The sequence below is a fragment of the Uloborus diversus genome, chromosome 9 (assembly GCF_026930045.1).
Source record: "Uloborus diversus isolate 005 chromosome 9, Udiv.v.3.1, whole genome shotgun sequence".
Classification (NCBI taxonomy): domain Eukaryota; kingdom Metazoa; phylum Arthropoda; class Arachnida; order Araneae; family Uloboridae; genus Uloborus; species Uloborus diversus.
The window spans coordinates 146,883,601-146,905,980 of NC_072739.1; the positions used below are offsets into that span (position 1 = coordinate 146,883,601).

Consider the following 22,380-nt stretch of genomic DNA (forward strand, 5'->3'; position numbering starts at 1 on the left):
TAAAAAATGGATACTAAGATAACAAATAAAACAAACACAAATATTTAAAAGATAAACTTACCGGCATGAACCAGTTTAATGTTTAAAAAAATAACTATCTAAAGTGGTTTGTCTTTTTTTATCGGGTACATAAGTCATCCACATTTTTCTCTAGGCAGAGTAGATTGTTAATCATTTCTATGTCGGTTTTTTTGTTTTGTTCGAAGTAGAGTCTAAGTTCTTGACACAATCCTGTGCTTCTTTTCCAGTGATTTTTGGTTCTGATTCCTCTTCATCACAATCCGATTCGCTGTGGTCTGATACTTCGGGAGCTTTAAAAAAATTAACTATTTCTTCATTTGTCAATACTTCAAATATTGGCTCGTCATGGCCATGTTTAAAAATTCATCAGTGTTCATTTCAAGGCTAAGCACCTCATTCACTTCTTGAAATGTTTCATTGAAAGCTGTAATTGCAGGGTCTTGAAAAATCTGTTGGTCAACATGTGCACCGGCTCTTATCAATCCGGTATGTTTCCAGCAGTTTTTGATTGTGTCTTCACTTACACTCATAGGCTTTTTTTACTAAGTAAATTGCATCTTTTCACGTAACATCGCATTTACGATTTTGATTTATATCCGCCACTGTTTTCTTTATCAAAAACCGTCTGTAATGGGCCTTAAACGATTTGATGATGACAGCATCCATTGGTTGCAGAATTCCTGTGATGTTTGGTGGCAAAAATTCTATTCTCACATTGGACAGTTATTTAATTTGGCACGGTGCATTGTCGAGAATTAGCAGCACATTTCTGTTTTGCATTTTCATCAAGGTGTTAAAAACATTCACCCAGTCAGTAAATTCAACTTAATTCATCCATGCCTTTTTATTGAAACGATATTTCACATAGAGTTCCTGACGAAAGTTTTTGAAGCAGCGAGACTTTTTGGCTTTACCGATGACTTCTAAAAGTCGTTTGTCACATCCATCAGCATTTGTGCTGTGCACAGTTGTTATCCTGGTCTTCTTCTTCTTCACACCTTTTTTGGCTTTACTTGAAATCCTTTTGGAAGGCATCATCGCAAAGACCAATCCAAATTCGTCCATATTGTAAAAATCTTTCAACTTGTGTTTTGAAATAATTTCAGCTAGCTTTGTTTTCTCAGCATTAAGTTTTGGACATCAACTGTAGCAGTCTCACCGTGACAAGGTGCAAACACAGGCTATTCCTTTTTTTTTAAATCTGTGGAGCCAACCGTTAACTGTACAAAAAGTTTTTACCATTCAGTTCTTTACCAAATATTTTTGCTTGTTCCTTTATATCTTCATCAGTCACAGCACCGTGATTTTCGTTCACTTAGATTATCCACATGAGTAGAGCATTTTCTAAAGTTTTGTGCTTGCCAGTTTTTATCTTCTTGACTGTATGTAATGATTTCTTTAATCCTAACCATTTTTTTTTCTCCTGCAGAATATCTCCAACGGTTCTTTGACTAACTTTTTTTCCCAGAATATCAGAGAAATGATTGACAATAGATTGCTGACTTGCGGCTTGATTTTTTTCCTTAAACTCACAAATTAGAATTTTTTCGGGCATGCTTAAGATGGTTTTCGATATTTTTACACTGCAAAATGAGAGAACGAGGCGTTATAGAATGCTGATACCTACAACAGTTTGCAAAAACCTCCATAAGACGTCAATGGTTTAGCCTCAACACCCCCCCCCCCCTCCCCCAAGCCCCGAACCAGATCAGAGATGGGGTGGAGAATGAATGCTTTCATAGCTGAATAAATACAAAATATCAAAATGAAGAGTAGGAAAGTGGAAGAGCTGATAAGCTTTTAGGTTAAGAATTCTTGGAGACATTGAAAATAATGCTCCTTGGGGAACTGAGATTGGCAGGGGATGGATTAAAGGGTAAATGGCATAGTCAGAAAGTAGAGGTGGAGCTGAATGCTGACAGAGAGCAAACAGAAAGCTGGACACTTACCAAGTGACTAATCAAGAGAAATGTGTTAAGGGCATTAGTGGCAGGTGCAAGTGACATATGCATGGTTTTTGTGTACATAGTCACATTCTAGTATATGGTTTATCTTCTACTTTGAACTGTCTGACATTCTTTCAATAAAGGGCATTGAAATGTGTCCATTGTATAGTCTATCTTCTCTAGTCCTGCTTTCGATATGGTGGTTTAAACAGTTATTTGAACATGCTGTGGACATAGTTTCTGTCAAATCTGTTGTTGGCGGACACTGAGGTGGAGGTTTAGTGAGGGAATTTGTACTACATTCCAATACGAACGTTTTTTTTTTTTTTTTCAGTCTTTCTTGGTGAACTAAAAGGGTGGCGGTTTTTTGGGGTGCGGTTTAACAAGGTTTGACTGTAGAAAGATTTTTTTTCCTGAATTAAAAATAGGTTTGCATGAATTTGAAACATGTTATGATGTGTTAAATAAATGAATATAGCAGCTATGCTGAATAAATAAATATAACAGTTATGATTTGCTAAATAAATAAATAACAGCTAAAAAAATTTTGTGCCTGACATCCCAACATTAATGTGGTACAGCATTTATTCTCAGAAGTTAAAGTTTGAAACTTTGTTGCTGGCATGTGTCAGGGTTCATTGATCTAAATCAAGTGATTTTTGTTAAAAATCATTGATTTAAATCAATTGATTTGAATCAACTAACTGTAAAGTAATAGTAAATAACTGTAAACTAATTGATAAATACAAATTTTTGAAGATTAAGAAAAAGTAAAAAAATCGGATTTAAATTTAAAAGAAAATCCTATTTCAATAAAAGAAAAAACCGACTTTTTTGATTAAAAAAAAATCACGAACCCTGGCATGTATATAGAACAAGCTATTTCTTTAGAATTTTTAAGTTTGAGAAATCGCTTTTTTTGAGCCTCGAGAAAGGAGAAGGGATAAAGCATCAAACCACCTTCTGAGAATGAAATATTTTGGTGTAGGTACTGTACCAACTAGTAAGAGATGATGTCTTTTTTATTCTATCGGTGCAAGCAATATTGTTTTTTTTTTTTTAAAGGCCAGATGGGATTGGAACTGTCACTGTAGAGGAAAAGGATATTTTTGCTGAAATCAAGGAGAGGCTGCGAATTCTTCTGGAGAATCAAATCACTCATTTTCGGTAATGCACAATTAAAACAATTTTTGATTAATTTAAATTTATTTTTATGCTTTTTTTTTTCCTTTTAGCAGTGCCAAAGAGCAAATGCCTTTTACCAATTCTACTAAACTTTTTTTGTCTTTCTTTTCATTTATAATCATTTTAAGAAGTAGATATTGACTGTCATTACTAAAGTTTCTTTCAAATCCTGTGGATTAATTAAATGTATCTTTTTTTTCTGTCTCAAGTTAAAATTTTGATTTAATGTTTTTTTTCTACTGCATACTGAAATATGGTCTATGTTGATGTATGAAAAATATTTTGGATAAAATCCACTTGGAATTTCCATTTGTGTTAAATGCAGTTGGGAGAAGAAGAAAGTTTTAAAAAAGTATTCTATAATGTTGAACGTGAGGAGCATTCAATTGAAGAAGTGATGGATGTTTTGTAAGATACATACTAAAATGAAACATTTAAGCAAAATAATTAGAACCTTCTTACTAACTAATGTGTAATTTGTCTATATAACTTTAATGAAGTATGATAAAGTTATTCAAAGCAATGAAGATTCAAGAAAGGGTCTAAAGGGAGTGCAGGAAATTATAGACCTTTGAGTCTAACTTTGGTGGTTCGGAAATTTTTTAAAACATAGATAAAAATAAAGATGGTAAATTTTTTAGAGACTAATAATCTATCAACTAGTTTTCAGTACGGTTTTAGGAAAGGTAATTCTTGTGCAACTACAGTCGGACCTCCATATATCGAAGTAGCAAATTTTCGGAAAAAAATTCGATATATAGAAATTTCGATTTATAGAAACGATCTTATTTTATCGTACAAATCTCCTAAATCACTAAAATTAAAGCTCATTTTCGTGTATAAAACCCAATTTCTAATTTATACGAGCAACGGATTAAATGAAAGTTGAAAAATAAAAAAAATAACAGAAATTACATTTTTGCGCTGTCAGACATTTTCATTCTTCTGCAATTTACTTGATTTGCAACATTAGGGGAGTTTCGTTTTGACAGTGTAATCGAAGGAAAAGTAAAAAATCAATCTACTTCACTTGAATGATTTTTACTGAAGCTAAAAAACTAGGAATGATAATCAACAGACAAAAGGGATAACTTGAAACTGATTTTACAGTGTTACTGGTTACAACTTAGAGTTGAAATAAACTGGAAGGAATTCAAGAACTCCAGAACGTAACAACGACCTATCTATACACACCTCTCAACCCCAGATTTCTTATGAGTTTCGTAGCAACCTTTCTTGAACATAATTTTTTCCCCTAATTTTCATTTTTCATGAGACAAACAGTCTGAAGTGGAAAAAAAATCTACGAATGTCTCGAAATTTTTTTCGATATATAGAGATTTTTTCGATATATAGAAACAATTTTTCTATGTAATGAACATAGAAATTTGCTGAAATTTCGATATATAGAAAATTTTGATATGTGGAAGTTCGATATATGGAGGTTCGACTGTAATTTATTACATTTCTATGACAAAGTTATCATGGCTTTAGACAGTGAGAAAATTGTCGATGTTGTTTACATTGATTTTCAATAAACTCTCAATAAGGTATTGCATGTTGCTCTACTTAGCAAATTAGCTGATATAGGAATTGGAGGGAAAATTTTCATTTGAGTAAAAAACTGGCTGACCGGAAGCAAATAAAGGGTAGTTGTAAGGGTAACTTATTCTAATTGGAGTGAGGTTTTAAGCGGGGTTCCTCAAGGCTCAGTGTTAGGGCCTGTTTTGTTCATTGTTTTTATGAACGATATTCATAAAAATATTTCTGGGAATATGAATTGTTTTGCTGATGATGTCAAAGTTATGGGGAGTGTAGAAAATGAAGAACAAGCAAATCAGCTGCAAGAGGATCTAGATCATATTACGGAGTGGACTGTTAAATGGGGTATGGCTGTTAATGTTGGGAAATGTCAAGTGCTACATTTAGGGAATGGAAATAAGTGTACAAGTTATTATTTGCAAGGTTCAGTCATTAGTCAGGCAGAAAAAGTTACTGATCTGGGCGTCTTAATAAGTCAGGATTTAAAGTTTAGCCAACAGTGCAGCATAGCTAGTAACAAAGCCAATAAGATGCTTGGATTTAGCAATAGATCTATTTCAAACAAATCTAAAGGAGTTCTTCTGCCCTTATATAGAAGTCTGGTAAGACCTCATTTGGAGTATGCTGTTCAGTTTTGTTCTCCTTATCTTAGGAAAGATATTAATGTATTGGAAAGGGTTCAAAGGCGGGCTACAAGGCTAATAAATGGACTTTCTCATTTAGAATATGATTCCAGGCTTAGAAAGCTAAAAATATAAAGTCTTGAGCAAATAAGAGACAGAGGGGACATGATTCAGTTGCTTAAATTTATTAAAATGAAAGATGTTACGGGGCTAAAATTTAGCACTGAAATCAGGACAAGGGGTCATTGTTTTAAGCTATTTAAATCTCAGGCTAACATGGATATTAGGAAAAATTATTATTTTAGCAGGGTAGTGGAACCTTGGAACATCTTACCGGAAGAGATGGTGAGCAAGGGAGTAGATGAAATGAAATGAAATTAAATGAAGGAGAGGGGGCTCAGCAGAGCCAAGCTCTGCGACCAGAGGTCTATTGTACTAAACCCCAAACAAAAATCTTTAAAAAAAACAGTAGCCGTAGCAAAGATTAGCAGGCATTTAATGGGAATATCATAGATTTCCCAAGGATCAAGTAAGTGGTCGCCAAGGTGTTCAAACCTATAGGCAGAAAAGGTATCACAATCACACAGAATATGTGCAACAGTTTCCTCATGAAAGCGACAGCTTCTACAAATTGGGTCATCAGTGACGCCCATAATAGTAAGATGCCGCTTCAAGGTACAGTGACCAGTAAGGAATCCAATAGCTCTTTTGACGCTGTTGCGGTTCAGACTTAAGAGCTCCTTTGCCCTAATACTAGGGCAACCTCTATTCAGTTCTTTCGCCTGCCGCTGTCCATCAAGGTTGCGCCAGTTATTATACTGTTTTTTACCAAAAATATCAAAAACAGCAGTTCTAATAAGATTTTTCGAAATCCCAATTGCTGGCTCAGGGCAAACAAAAGGGATATCAGAACCATTCCGAGCAAGATAGTCGGCCTTTTCATTTCCCTGCACTCCAGAGTGTCCAGGTACCCAGCAAAGGGTAACCTTGTTCAGCTTTGCAAGATTGCAGAGCAAATTATAGCACTCTCAAACGATGTGGGATGTCATAACAACCTTCTTGAGTGCGTTTAAGGCAGCCTGACTATCAGAGCATCTATGAACACAACGGTCGCTATAGCCACGGCTCAGGCAAATACCACAACACACCAGGATAGCATAAATTTCAGCCTGAAAAACAGAAGTAAACTTGCCCAGAGGACAGGAATATTCAATACCATCACCGGGACAAAAAGCCCCAGCCCCAGTCCTTTCATTCATCTTAGAACCATCGGTGTACCAGAGAGAGTGCAATCTTTACCATGAGATAAGGTAACATCCCTCCAGTTACTTCTAGAAGGAAAGATAACCTGATATGGCTTATCAAAAGCATACTCGCCAAGCATGTAGTCACTTGGCAGGCCAGAAAGAGGATGAGTAAGTACATCCTCATCAAAGTACTTTCAGGAAAGGTAACAAGAGTAGGCTTTCCATTGATTTGAGCGTTTAAGCCTCTCCATACACAAGAAAGCTTCAGTTTCAATCCGCATATGGAGCAAGGGAGTAGGTACTTTTAAAAGAGCCATTGATCTTTACTGGGAATTGTAAATTGACTAGGACCAGCCTAGCTGGGCCCAGAGCCTGTTGCTGGTCGTCACTTTTGTATTTGTATTTAAAAATAATTATTTGATGAACTGGTACTATAATGTCTTGAAAATTATGCTGCGATACATTTGTCTAATGGCTAAGAAACTCCTTTGACTATCTTGAAATACAAGTGCTTTGGAATGAATGAATTCTAAATTATGTGAAACATGAACCCGAAATGTTTCTGTTTTAATCTTTGACTTTTTAAAAGAATTTGTTCAGTGTGATTGCTATGTATTCTTATACGTTAGGTTACTCTGTTAAATTTCTTTCCAGTTATTGTTTTCCTTTTGGAAGGCCTGAAGGTGCTTTGAAGGCTACATTATCTTTGCTAGAACGGGTAAGTAAAATGATCCCCTTCTTATGGGTAAAGCAATTAAGAATAGAATAAGTCCCCCCCCCTCCCCCTTTCAAGAGTTTTGAATCTTGTGAACACCAAAGTGCTACATGGCATTATGCAAGTTAGAGTAAAATTAGTTTGAAAACGAATGTTAATGAACCACCAAGCTTTTCTGTATTCTACAGGTTTTTGCCACATGGAGGGGTTTCATCTTTGAAAAAAGTAAAGAGTGAATTTTTTTTTTGTCTATGTTTTGAAGACAAGTATAATCCTCAAAGGAAAAGAAGATTTTAATTAAACACATTTTTGTGGCATGGTTTGTATCAGGCCCGTCATTTAGAGCTTTCAGATGGGGTGATTGAGAAATGCCCCCACCTGACTTGCTTTGACAAATTAATGTTTTTATAAAAATGTGGACTTTTTTTGTTTTTTTTCTGTGTAATATGCATTGAGTTTCAAGCTTTTGATCCTTTTCCTTGGTACAAATTTCAAATGACAGCCCTGTTTGGAATTACTGTGTTTCTGTTTTTAAGTGTATCTTGGTTATTTAAAAGGGTTCAACTAAAATCTTGAACATGTCAGGTTTTCCTAGTTATTTTTTTTCAAAAGTTGTTTGGGCATACTTTTCAGAAAAGTTGACATTTGGGCTATTACCTCATTCTTGTTCCCAACTGCACAACTTATACTCATATATATATATATATATATATATATATATATATATATATATATATATATATATATATATATATATATATATATATATATATATATATATATATAAAATAATAATAAAAGTGAAAAATATTGAAAACACCACACCAAGAGCCCATAGATGCGCAACGCAGCAAAACTAAAAAGCCAAGTAAATATAAAATTAAGCAAACAGAATTACAAATATTAAACAAATTATAAATAACAAATGATGATAAAAAGGAAAAATGCAAATAGCTATTAAGTAGGAATAGAAAAAGAGTGAATCCAGAGCTCATCAGCCGTGGAGGATTCATTAATTATGGTCAAAAGACCAAAATTTTAACTATAAACTAGAAGAGAATGCTTAAGCTCCAGTACATGTAATATAGAGTAACAATGGGCAAACGCACCATTTGCTAAGCTAAAAACAATAAACTAGAGCTCAAACCTACAACTAAAAGCAGGGGGTTTCGCCTCGACTAATTAGGAAAACAAGTTCCGATAATTAGCCTTCCACTGGACAGTATCTGCCAATAACAAAATTGTCTTACCTTGAAATCCAAGTAAACATATCCTGTCCGTTGTTCAGCCTGATAAAAAAGCCTATCCATTCGTCAACAAAACATTAAAAATATAAAAACCAAGTCCTTAAATCAGTCCAAAGACGTACCAGGTCGCCTGTTTCGCACGTGTAAAAATTTATCCACTACGGTGATTCATTAAAAAAATGGTTTGTCACGGTTGTATCATACATTTACACAGTTAAACAGTTTCAAAAGAAGCGAAATGTTCATCGAAGGCTATACTTAAGCAGATGTTTTCAACTAGATTTTTAGGGAAGTTATTATGAAAAAGTAAGTTTTTGAGTACTGAAATTTCTTGCTTAAATGCAGAAATGGTGTTGCAAATTCTTTTAATTCTGATAGCTTGCGAAACAATAATGCCAATAAAAACCTTTTTACTTAGGCAGGAGGAGAAATCTTGTAAACTGTTAACTGCGAAATTGAATTCACGTCTTTTATCATAGATTGTAGTGGAACAATTTGAGTCAATTTGTATGTTGATGTCCAAGAAATTAAAGCTATTATGATTAGAATTGGTCTTTTTGAGTGTTAATGAACTATGATAAATAGTTTTGCTGAGTTCAGAAAAAATAGGAAAATTTATACACAAAAGGTCATCAATGTATCTACAACAAAGAGGTGTAGAGGAAGGATTGTCAATTAAATATTTTCGTTCATAATATAAAAGAAATAGGTTGGCTAATGTAGAGCTAAAATTAGCTCCCATTGCTATGCCATTAATTTGAAGAAAACATGAATTACCATTTTTGAAAAAATTATTGAAAATACAAAATTTAAAAAGACCAAGAAAAAACAATTCATTAAAATCAAGGGAATCCTTGACTGAATTAAAAAGTTCTGAAACAGAGGAAAAAAGTTCAACGAGTGGGATATTGGTGAAGAGGTTTTCAAAATCAAAAGTTTCTAAGTGGTTTATATCAAGCATATTAAGTAAGTTGATGACTTCAACACTATTATTAACAATCCAGAACCAATTCATTTGTTGAAGTTTAAGTTGTTCAAGAATTTTTTTGAGAAATTGTTCAAGCTTTACACTCAGATTTTTTCCAATGGTGTTGGTGGCAGAGCAAATAAATCGAAATCCAACAGGTGTTTTATGAAATTTTGGAATTGCATATAAGTAAGGTAAGTTAACAGAATCGGGACGTGGCAATTTAAAAAGTTTGTAAGCAGCAGCAAATTTTTTGATGATGGAGGATTCATTAAGTTTGGAGGAAACATAAGTGGTGGTTTTTTCTAGTTCATTTTTTAAAATATTAGCATATAATTTTTTGCAGCAGATAGAGTAATTAGAACTTGCTTTATCAACAACTGTAAAGACAAAAGCTTTTTTAAAATTATTGATGGCATTATTTTCATCAGCAGAAAGATGGAAGTATGAAGATTCAGTGTTAGCAATATCACGTAAACGTGATTTCAGTTCAATTAAAAAGTGGTGTCTATATTCAAGAAATGCATTGAGTGGAACATTAAAACAATGGGAGATTTTTCTTAAAAAATATTCAAGTTCAAATGTAAGCTTATTAAAAGCTTTTAGGAAATTAATACGAAAATTAGGCCGATATTTAGTACCCAAACTAAAAAGTTTAATGAGTTTTTTGTTTTGTAAAAAATTCAAATCACCGGTCAGAATATGATCAAAATCAGAGTTGAAGAAGATGGAATTAGAGAAATTAGCACAATTACAATCAAAATTCAAATATTTTTCAAAATTTTTTGCAACTTCTTGATAGTATAGAATATTTTTTCAGAAAGGAGGATTGAATTTGTAGCTGAAGACAATTTGTAGATCCTTGATGGGAAAAAAATCCAAAAGTTTACTGTGTAGTTTCCGGCCTATAATCCGCATTCACCGTATAATCCGCATCGCGATATTTTTGTCAAAACGAAAAATTTCGGCAGATAATACGCGGGCGGCGTATAGTACGCCCCCGTTCGGTAGGTTTCTTACAACACATACTACCATACGAAAATCATTTTGCACTCAATTATAAACGATGTTTCGTCCAACTTCTCTAAATTATGAAATTAGAGTATGACACTTGCATATTTATATTAACATATATTTTTTGCTGACACTCATGAAAATGACTACTTAAAAACTAATTCCTTTAACAAATTTTAAATAAAATAAACCAAGCTGTATTATTCAGATTACTTAATGGGAAAATATATAATAAATTCAGATACAAATGCTAAAACAGTATAATATAAAAATATATTCACCTACCCTTTACTTCTAGCAACTGTAAAAAATATCTAAATAAGACAAATATCGCAAGAAATGATCTTTATTTTAATCAAACCCATCAAAGCTAGATGTATCAGATTCCGAGTCAAACAACATTAACAAATCTTCAGAAATGACCGGCTGCATATTAATTTCAGATTCGTCAGAGTCACTTCCTTCACTAGCAATGAGTCCCGCTTTACGAAACGAATTTCGAATCGTTGATGGCGTAACAGCATTCCAGGCAGAGTTCACCCATTCCGCAATTTCGGCATATGAAGCTCTTTTCATGTTGCCGCTAGGAGTAAACTGATGGTCCTTCGAAGAAATCCACCGCTCCCAATGGCCACGGACTTTGCTCTTGAACGAGCGGTTCACCCCGAGGTCCAGCGGTTGCAGCTTCTTCGTCAGACCTCCGGGGATAGTTGCTGGTTTTGCTGACACCACCTTCATCGCACTTTTCACTTCCTCCTTTAGATGTGCTCGCAGTGAATCCATAATTAAGAGAGCAGTTGGACGAAAAAAAGCGCCAGCTCTGCGACGCCACACGCTCTGTAACCACGATATCATAAGATCAGAGTTCATCCAACCCTTTTCGTTTGCTCGCACTTCCACGCCTTTCGGAAAATTTTCCTTTGGAAGGGTTTTTCGTTTGAAAATTAACATTGGCGGGAATTTGGTCCCATCAGCGGCACAGGAAAGCACAACGGTGAAATTACTCTTCTCATGTCCTGTCGTCGCGACGTGCACAGTAGAAACACCGCGTGAGTCAACAGTTCTGTTTGGTGGGCAGTCGAATGAGAGTGGAACTTCGTCCATATTTATGACTTGGGATAGTTGGAAATTATTTTCCGCAATTGTCGTTGCGCAGAATTTCCGGAAGTTTTCGGACTTCAGTTCCCAGTCGTTGGGGAGGCTCTGGCCAACAGTCGTCGTGTGGCGCATGGACAAATTATATCGCTTCATAAAACGAAAACACCAGGTCGCTCCACCGTTGAAATTAGCCAAGTTCATTTCCTTAGCGATGCTGCGGGCCTTAAGTCGAATTTTAACTGTAGACACAGGATGGCCTTGCTCCCGTTCATCCATCACGTAGCGATTCAAGCGCTCCTCTAGCATAGGCCATTCGGATTTCCCATGTCGGTCAGATCTCCGCTTCTTGTTGGACGAAAGAAACTTGTCCTTATTTTTTCTCCAAAGTCTCACGTTCGCTTCATTGACGTTGAATAAACGAGCGGCATTCCTATTACCAACTTCTTCCGCCTTTTCAATTGCTTGTAGCTTGAATTCGGCCGTATAGCTAACACGTTTCATCTTCGCCATTTTTCTCGAACGTACAACAATCGTAATTTCGAAGCATATACCTACTGCGCACCGCTTTTCTCTCCCTCCGCTTCAGCTCTTCGTGCATGCGCATTAGCGATGACTCAGATAAGTTGCGGTTTATGTTTAGACTCATGCTGCTATCTGTGATTTCTCGATTGAAGCTTTACCACCTTGCGTAAAAGAAAAAAAAACCTCATATAATACGCACCGGCCTATAATACGCACCACGAAAAATTTCACTTTTTTAACAGATTATCCGCGGATTATAGGCCGGAAAATACGGTATACTATCTTTACTGCAGTTGAAGAAATACAGAAGCTCATTTGAATTACCTCTTTCTTGCTTCTTTAGTAACCAATGTCACACACCTAATCCCTAATTCAAAAGCAAAAGCAAAAATTTAAAACAAGCTTTTATAACATTTAGATTTTTTATTTACAGCAACTTTAAACTATAAACTTTTCGAAGACATCAAAATTGGGTACAACTTTGTTTTGCATGTCAGCCAACTACTATTTAAAAAGTTAGTCTTAGATAATCAAGAAACCATTAATTAATTATAAATTAAGCATGTATGAAACTCTGGCAAATTTCTTCTGTTTTGAAAATTTGGTATTGAGTTATTTTTAATACTAAAAAAAGGGGGCAAATCCTGAATTTTGAATTTGTTGCCCCTATCCATTTTTTTAGTTTTTATACCACGTTTCAACAATCCCCCCCCCCCACACGCACACAAAAAAATAGAGTGAATTTATCACCTGAGGAAAAGGTCCTGTCTTGTTAGATGTGGCACTGAAAGATATTGCTTACAAATTCCTTTCTTTTAAGATATTTATAAAATGTTATTATTGTATTTCTTTCTTTTGAGGTTTTAATGAAGGATGTTATGACTCCAGCACCAGCAGATGAGGTTCGAGCCGTTATTAAAAAATGTTTAGAAAATGCAGCCCTCGTTAATTACACACGAATATCTGAACAGGCCAAAATAGAAGGTATTTAATCACAATGTCTTTGCAGTATCATTTTCTATGAACTTAATTAATAAAGACATTCAGTTTGTATTTCAGATTTCAAACTACCTACAAAGTGTATTCTTGAACTCTTTCAAATGCACACCGTTAAGTTTTTTTTTTTTTTTGTCAATTTAATGAAATTTAGAAATTAAACTTAGCTCAATAACTTAACAAAGATTGTTTTGGTAGCTGTCTTGGAACACTCAAGCTTAAAATTAATTAGCTAATTATTATTGTTCTTGCAGATTTTCTGTGATAAGATCAGTGTATTTGTGAGGTCAGCAATCCAACCTCACACTGATTATTTGATGATTATTAAATAACATGCAATTAATTGTAGTCAAAGAGTATTATGTAGTGATAAAATTATGGTCCTCCCATGAGGAAGCCAGTAGAGCCACAAGAGTTTGACCTGAGATTGAAAAAGAATTATGATAAAACTTGTATTTGTACCAGTGACGTGTGGTCCGCCCAAGCAAACCAAGCCTGCTTGGATTGGCGCAGTATCTTTGCCAGTTTTCTCTCCCTGGATAGAAGCTAGGGTGATGTGGAATGTCATGGTGACAACCAACCATTCATTCTTGTTTCTGCTTGGATTAGGCTCGTTGAACTCTCATAGTTTGCTGTTTGCCAGATGGGAGAAATGTGCACGGGGTTTCTTGGTTGAGCTACTTGCAGGTTTTACTTATTTTGAGGAACAGAAAATATATACCATACTAGCTGTTGCTCGGCCTTGCACCGGCTACCTCAAAAATGAAAGAGATGTCAGGTTGATGTTTTTGTAATACTCTGACATCATTTTCTAACACGTTAAGAATTAAATAAATGCATGTAATGCAGGGTTTGCAAAATACTAATAAAGCATATTTTTGCCAAGTATCTCATTAATGCTAGTAATAGTTGTTGATACAAATTATGCATATTTTCAATTAGCACGCAAGATTAAAATATATGCATTATCAACTATAATCTGTGTTCACGTTACATTGAATTACATCTAATAGGTTACGTACAAAATATTTATGTACAACAAAAATAAGCTTTTTACATAAAACCACATATATTACTTGGTTGAGTATGTGAAATTAAAGTATCAAGACTTACTAAATACTGACAATTCCGTTTCTTTAATATCAAGTAATCAGCTTTTAATTAAGATTTAGTTAAAATCATTAAATGCAAACTTTCTTAATTCTGGAACTTCTGTTTCATGATAATAAATCTAAATAATCTTAGTTTAGCATGTTCTTTTCCAATACAAAATGTATTTCAAAAGTTTTAAAAAATGAGAGAAAAAGACAGTTATTATAATTTAAAAAACCTGGAGAAATGCAAAATGTGAAGGAAAAAAGTCCAACAAAATAAACATAATTACTCACACATCCTAAATTTACCAAAATATGAAGCTGGTAAGGGTAAACTTTCACTACAATAAACATATGTAACTAAAGAAATAACTTGAATATGCTGAAAAGAGTTAAGAACTTTGGCTACAAAATTTTTTAAAAGTCAGCCGATAAATAAGGGTTATGTTCAAATAGAGCAACCATTTAACTCGATTGGTTGTTTTTATGACGTCAGTCCCACTGAAACGACTATTAAATTGTTATTTATTGACACATATTCAAAGTGGCAACGGAAATAAATAAAAAATCATTGCTTAGAATAAAAGAGAAACAAATCTAATTTACAATAAGATTGTGAAAGAAAAAAATTGCTTAAAAAAGTAGTTTTAGGATTTATCTGTCAGAATGAAAGAGAAATGAAGCTAATTTAAATTAAAAATTCTTAGCGAAAAAGCTGTTTTAAGATTTGGATAGCAGCCAAAAATCTTCCTTTTTAAAACAGTTATTAGAAATTTATTTCTAAACCCTTATGCAAAATAGAAATAGGAAAGAAATAAAAATTCCTGAGTACCGTAATGTTATAAACGCTTTAATTAATATCTCCGTTAATTAAAGTCGTACAGTTAGGAAATTGGTCTTATTGATTTATCTGTAAAATTTCAAATCGATTGGTACCTGGTTTGACTCTTGACTTGTAGCATTTCTTGAAAAGTTCAATCTTCAGACAGACAAACCTGAATAGCTTTTAATAGTATGGGCTAGCTGCATGCCCAACATTGCAGGGGCTACCTAAAAAATGAAAGAAATGTCCAGTTGATGTTTTTGTAGTAAGTACTCTGACATTTTCAAACGCGTTAAAGAACAAAATAATGCGCATAATGTAGGGTTTGCAAAACACTAGGAAAACATATTTTTGGCAAAAATCTCATTAACGTTAATAATAGTTATGGATGATACAAGTTATGAGTATTTCTGAACTATTTATATATGTTCAATAACAATTAGCTTTTTACTTAAAATGACACATATTGCTTAGTTGATTATGTGAAACTAAAGCATCAAGACTTAATAAACACCAATAAGCATTAATTTAATACCAAGTCATCAGATTCCAATTAAAATTTAGTTAAAATCATCAGGCTTTTTTGTTCAACTCTGTTTCATTTAAACAAATCCAAACAATCTTAACATAACAAGTCCTTTTAACTGAACAGGAAGGAAAAAGAGAGTTTTATAATTCAAAAGCTCACCCATGTAAAGGGGAAAAGTCCAACAAAATGAACAAAATTAGTCGGTCATCCTAAATTTGCCAAAATATGAGGCTAGTAATGATAAACTTACACTGCAATGAATAAACATAACTAAAGAAATAACTTTCATATGCCAGACGATAAATAAAGGTTATGTCCGAATAGAGCAACCGATTAACCTGGTTGATTGTTTTGATGACGTCAGTCCCACTGAAACAATTGTTAAAATGTTATTTATTAACACAAATGTAAAATGGCAACAGAAGGAAATAGAAATCATTGCTTAGGATAAAAGAGAAACAAAGTTAATTTACAATAAATTTCTAAACCAAAAAATGCTTTAAAGAGTAGTTATATGATTTATATCGTCACCTCAGAGCAACAGTAAGATATCTAAACCCAGAAATAACACTGTGATATCTTACTGAGGCGACAATATATTAGAATAAAAGATACATTAAACTAATTTAAAATAAAATTATAAATGGAAAGTTGTTTTGAAATTTGAACAGCAGCCGAAAAATTTCCTTATAAAACAATTATTAGAATTTTAATATTTGCACATCCATATCCAAAATGGCAATAGGAAAGAAATAAAAATTCTTGAACAATGTAATGTTAATTGTTTTAATATCTCTGCTAATTAAAGTATTGGTCCTATTGTTTTCCTTGGAAAATTTCGAATTGATCAGTATCTCGTTCAACTCTCGATTTGCAGCAATTCTCAAGAAGATCTATCTTTAGATGGACAGACAGACAGAGGGATGCAGACAGATTTTAATAGTATGGATATTCGTGTTTTGGGTCCTTAATGAGCATAAATATAACAAATTATTTTTTCCAAGCACTGCTTGGTTTGCTTGGGTGGACAGAACGTGACTGATTTGTACATGTTTCAAAAATTTGGCTAGGGAGCCCCTGAATGAATGTGAGGGCCATAGATAATGTTGTTTTTTGAATGCCTGATTACTCCGCAGCTTTACTGATTCGTTTCCAAAAGCAAGCAAAATGAAGCTTTGTTTATTCAGGAATAAAAATTTGTTTCTTTTGAAATCCTCAATTCTGTTCCATTTTTGGTGTACTTGTGTTGCTGATTCAATTGGAAGAAAATGAAAGCAACCAGGGGTCTGGCCAAAGGATATTTGGGTCCGTTAATGGACCCTTCACAAAAATCCGATCAACCAAAACGGACCTTTCACAAAATTCCGATCAAACAAAACGGAACTTTCACAAAATCCCGATCAAACAAAACGAAAGGACCCTTCACAAAATTCTGATAAACAAGATCAGATCTGTCAAATTGTTTATTGAAAGAGCAAATCTGAAAGCAAAATAACGCATATTTCTGTGTATAAACCGATAATTTTTGGAACCTTTTTTTTAAAGACAAATTAGAGGGATCAGCTTATACAAAATCGGCTAATTTTGAAGAAAAAAAAATCGGCACTCTTGGAATGCTCCTGCAAGCGATAAATAATGGCTACTGCCAAATAAATATAATGGTTGTTTGTTTTATCACAGCTAATTAGCAGCGGTGTTTTTGTAAACTTTTCTGAAAAAGCATTGGTAAGCACTTTTCTCAGCGCTCATGATTTAATAAACAATAATAATATATACAGTCGAACCTCGTTATCACGACATGTTTGGGACTGTCGACAATTGACAATTGTCGTCATAGCCGGAGAGATGGAGCGATGTCATAACCGGAATAGTTTAAAAAATTCGTAATTAAACATTAGTTAACCATAAAATTAAACTTAATGAAGAAATTAACACTTTATGTTTTTAATTAGATTTAACTAATGTAAATTCGAATCATTAGTGAATGTAACAAAAATTATTCAAAAAAATATATATCCCTTCACTTATTGTTATTATTATTTATTTTTCTTTTTTTTTCAGTTCTACAATACTTTCCAATAAAATGTTTGATACATTTTTGAATATCAATTGTCACACTTCTTCTTCTACGAAATTACCAGCAAGAAAGAAACCAATTCAAAGCTCTTCACTTTTGTCCGCAATTTGATTAGATTTTGACGGCTGAACCCCGTCTTTTGAAGGTGAAAAAACCCTGTCTAATTTTTTTTATCCACTTTAAGAGTTGTGTGTTCCTTTTCAATCTAATGAGGAGCCCCTTATCTCTTTTTGTCTCATAGGAGAAGCTTGTTGTGACCACCTTGCCACCTACATCTTAACGTAGCTATGGTCTTTCTCTTTCTCTTGCTGTTTCCCTCGTTCAGTATTACAATCCACCTGCTTTGAATTCCTTTCTATTGTCCCTCTTGTCAAAGTCTGAAACCTTAACTTATCTACTCGCCTCCCACCATTCTGGAGGTGTCATGCCTGGTCAAATCTCTTGCCAGAGTCCAAAGTTCCTACAACAAACATTTCCAGATGTCTTCATTATTTTACTGAAAATTTTTCAATTGCAAAGAAATATTCGATCCAGTCTGCACAGCTCAAAGCGTCGTCATAACCAGAGTTGCACGGAAAAAACTGTCGCAAAATCCGGAGCCATTTAACATTAAAATTATATGGCATCAGTTCGGAACTTTAAAAAAGTGACGTGACATCCGGAGTGTCGTGAAATCCGGGTGTCGTGATAACGAGGTTTGACTGTATCTGCGAAATGAACTTAGAACTGCAAAGGGATAGTAAGGGTGAGGAAAAAATATGATCACTTCAGATAGTGTTACCAACTTCAAAATTATCACCACTTAGCGTCTGGCTTTGAACCTTTATAATGACTTGATTAGAAAATATTCTCATCATTTTGCCAGCTTGTCAATATTTGCGTTTTTACGGTGCGGTGGTGCGGTGCGATGTTTAATTGTTATTTTGGGAGAAAATTATATGGGTTTTGATTTTTCGATGCTAACAAGGATGATTAACTTTAAATAAACTCTTTTAATTACCTTTTTTTTTTCTTTAGATGTCTACATTTTGAAAAATGCAATCTTTTAACATCCGATATGAGAATCATATTTTGTTCTTTTTTCGAGCTAACTTCTCTTTATTAGGATGCAAATAAATGAAAAGTCTCTTTATTTCTGTTAGAACTCTCATTTCAAGTTTTTAAAGCAAAATTCCATTTTCTGTTAAAACTTAAAATGCTAAATAGATGGTTTATTTTATTTTATTTTTTGGGTCAACTGTGTCCACAGATATTAATGATATGTTTATTATAGGACTCTAAAATGCAATTTTAAAAATGTTTTAACAAATTTATTTCTTTTACAAGCTGTTTTTATACTTTTGATGCCTTCACTTTGAGAATTGCGATCTCTTTGCTCCGCTATGGGAATCCGATTTTTCGAATTTTTAATGATTATTACGCTTTGTTATAGGTAAACAATTGAAATATCTTTTTATTTTTGTTAAAATCACGGAATTTAGAAGTTTTAAACCAAATTCTGTGCTTTTTAAGAGTGTCTTGGGTCAAAAAGTTGAATGCTGAACCCTATTCTGAATTTTATTTTATTTATTTATATTTTTGTTACAATTATTTTAAGTACCGTACAGAAATATGTCTAGTATAATTTAACATAATGTAGAATGGTAGATAAATACTGATACTTGAAAGAGCGATGCCCCCCCCCCCCCCCCCCGCCAAATATCAGAAAAAAAATCCAGAATGATTTTCTCGACGTAGAAGGGGAAAACACTCAACTTTAAGTTTAATTGATGCAGTTTGTGCCATCTCTAAATTCTAAAATTTTGTTTTAACAAAAAAAAAATTTTTTTTGCGAAATTTTTTGATTTTTTACAAAATTAATTCATTTTTCACAAAATTATTTGATTTTTCACAAAAAACGGACCCTGTGAAAAATCCTGGACAGACCCCTGGCAACATGTTTTTTTACTCAAAATAATAAGCAAATAGAATTATTTTTTCCTTACTAAGAAAGTGTTGTTAACATATTAGCGTCCTGTTTAGGGGTTGTAGTTTTCTGTCTTTTGGGGGATTTCCGTCTTTTCGAAAAATATTCAAAACTGAGTGAAACAGAACAAGATAAAAGTTAAAAAGTAATAAATAATCAGTGAGTGAGTTCAATTTAGGAAGTTGGGAATTTCATTTTTTATTTAATTTGTATTTTCCAATCATATTAAAGAGAAATTGCTACTTGTTGCATTAAAGGTGAAAAATAACTTATTCTCAAATGCAGTGAAATAACTTCTTTATTTATTTTTGAAAAAAAATTATTTCTTCTGCATGTCACAAAGTTTTTGAGGCCGCACTTAGGGTGACCCTTCCTATTTCAGTTTTAACATTTGAAGTCTATGACACAATCAAGCAATTTCACACATATGAGAAACAGTGGCCAAAATTTTGTGAAGTTGTTGAAAAATAAATCCAGTCAATGGAATAGTCTTATAGTTATAAAAATTTTTATGTGTTCTTCGTGAAATTCCCTATTCTTATTGTATGATACTTCAGCTTGTAAGTGTCTTTTCCGATATAATATCGGAAAAGACACTTACAAGCTGAACTAATATCATATTAGTCTTTTCTCTTTAAAGCATTAAACTGTGCTTTAAATCAAAAACTATCTATGGGAGAGTGACATTTGGGTATATTCTTTTATTAAACAGGTTGAATGTAAATTTCAGATGGAAATTTGAAGTGATAAAGATGTGAACATTATTGCTTTAATAAACAAAATTTTAAATCTTCTCGAAGTGAGACAGTACTTGAGTTATTTAAAGTATTGGCATTATGAACAAATAATAAGCTATTTTTAATTCCAAATGTACCAAAATCTGATGCTGTCTAATACTTGCAAATGTCATGTTTTTTTTTTCTTTTACACATTAAAATATCTAACTTTTACATGTTAAAATATAAAAAATTACTAGCCATTAATTATTCCTTGACTTGATTTTAAAAAAAAAGCATAATATTAAAGTGAGCCTTGTTTTATATTAAATTATAGCTTGAATTTAATGTGATAAAAAAGTATTACTTTAACTAACTCTTTCTTTTTTATGCACTGATAAGGGGCTTGTTTTGATAGTCTCAAAACAGCTGTGTTTGCTGAGTTTTAACTTCTTCATAAATGCTTATATTTACACTTTTTTACAAGTTGTCTTATTTTACTCATTATTTTAATGTTTTATCAATTGCTTTAAAGAATACATACTTTTATGAAAGTTATAAAATGTGATGCAGTATAAAAGTGAAGGCTTACTGAGCCAGTGTTAATAGAAGAAATGTTTCTGAGACTTATAGTTTGTAGTCGATCCAGTTTTATGCTGGCTGTTGCTTTGACCGAAAAATCCTAAATAGAAGCTATCAAGCACTTTTCTAAGATGTGTTCCTGTTTTTTCTGCATAGTGATTCTGAAATTTCTTGTCTGTTGCTTTTGTTTTATCTTTCTTTCTTTAACTTTCTTGTTTTTATTCTGCTCTTGTGCTCGATTTTTCTCTCTTTCACTTTCGGCTTTCAGGAACTGAAGCTGCAAAACAGCAGCAACAACAAATGCAGCAACAGCAACCTCCTGATGAACAAGGTAAATTGATGCAAATCAACAGTATAACTTTTTAAACTCTTCTGGTTTTTTAAAATCCAGGATGGAAGTATGTTTTCAAATGTAAAAACAAAACAGGCTGGAGCGGACTGGCCCACCGGCCCAGAGCAATGCGCCCTTGAACCTGTTCACCTTCAATTTTTAGTTATTTTGCACCCTTGAATTTGTGGAGTTATTTTTTTTTTTTTGCCCTTGAACCTGTGCGTCTTCTTTTTTTTTTCTTCTTCTTTTTCTCCCTTTAACCTGTTCAACTTTTTTCCCCCCATTTTTCCTCTCCCCTCCCCTCTTGACTTGGTTTTGTTTCCCCCCCCCTTTTTTTTGCGTCCTTGAACCTGTGTACCCTTTTTTTCCTGCGCCCTTGAGAGTCAAGGTTGGCGTCCTCTTGCAGTAGCCAGTCCGCCCCGATAATAGATCAAAGAGTTTGTCTGTAAAATTTTCATTAAATGCTAAAGCATTATATAGTTGTTAAAACTAAGAATTTCTTAGAACATAAAACAAAGTTCTTTGTTGTTGATATATGTGATTGCAGTTTAAACCCCCTTCTTCCCCCTTTGAATAAAGATGTTTTGAAGATTAATATAACATCAACTTCTTTTCCATGCTTGAATGATTTGAATCCAACTGGTTTTAAAATTGGGGAAAAAACTCTTATTGTGAGGTTAACTTAAATATAATGAATATGCTAAGTTAAATAGTTCTATAGAGTAATGAGCTTTGTTCCTTCTTTTCTAGAATTCTAATGCATGAATTTTGACTTTTTTGTTAAATCAAGCTAGATGTTTTATATTTAAGTAATAAAATAAAAACATTATAATCTCTAGTAGTTTACTTTTTGTTTTGTGAGGTAAGAATGGGGTCGTTTCCAAAATTTTAAAAGTATTTTTTTCTGAAAGAGTATGCTTAAAATGGTCAGACCCTATGTTTTTAACCATAGGGTCTGACCATTTTTTAAATAATTTATTTAAGTTTAATATTTTTAAAAAAATACTTAAATCGGTGCGCTTTCATTGTTTACACTTCTGTTGTGTGACATCACAAATGATGAAATGCCATTTAATGTTGCCATTCACAGAACAAAATATTTAATTTGCATCTTTACTCACATGCATTGGCAACGATAT

General features: G+C 33.3%; 1 protein-coding gene across 1 annotated transcript in view; it reads left to right on the forward strand.

Annotated features, from left to right (window-relative positions):
• Nucleotides 1–22,380, forward strand: part of LOC129229912 (calcium-dependent secretion activator 1-like) — a 168,923-nt gene that overhangs the window by 74,836 nt on the left and 71,707 nt on the right. Inside the window, exons 15-18 of the mRNA XM_054864293.1 lie at nt 3,033–3,134; nt 7,219–7,282; nt 12,988–13,111; nt 21,179–21,241. Of these exons, the coding sequence (XP_054720268.1) occupies nt 3,033–3,134; nt 7,219–7,282; nt 12,988–13,111; nt 21,179–21,241 (353 nt within the window). The remainder of the gene's footprint in view (nt 1–3,032; nt 3,135–7,218; nt 7,283–12,987; nt 13,112–21,178; nt 21,242–22,380) is intronic.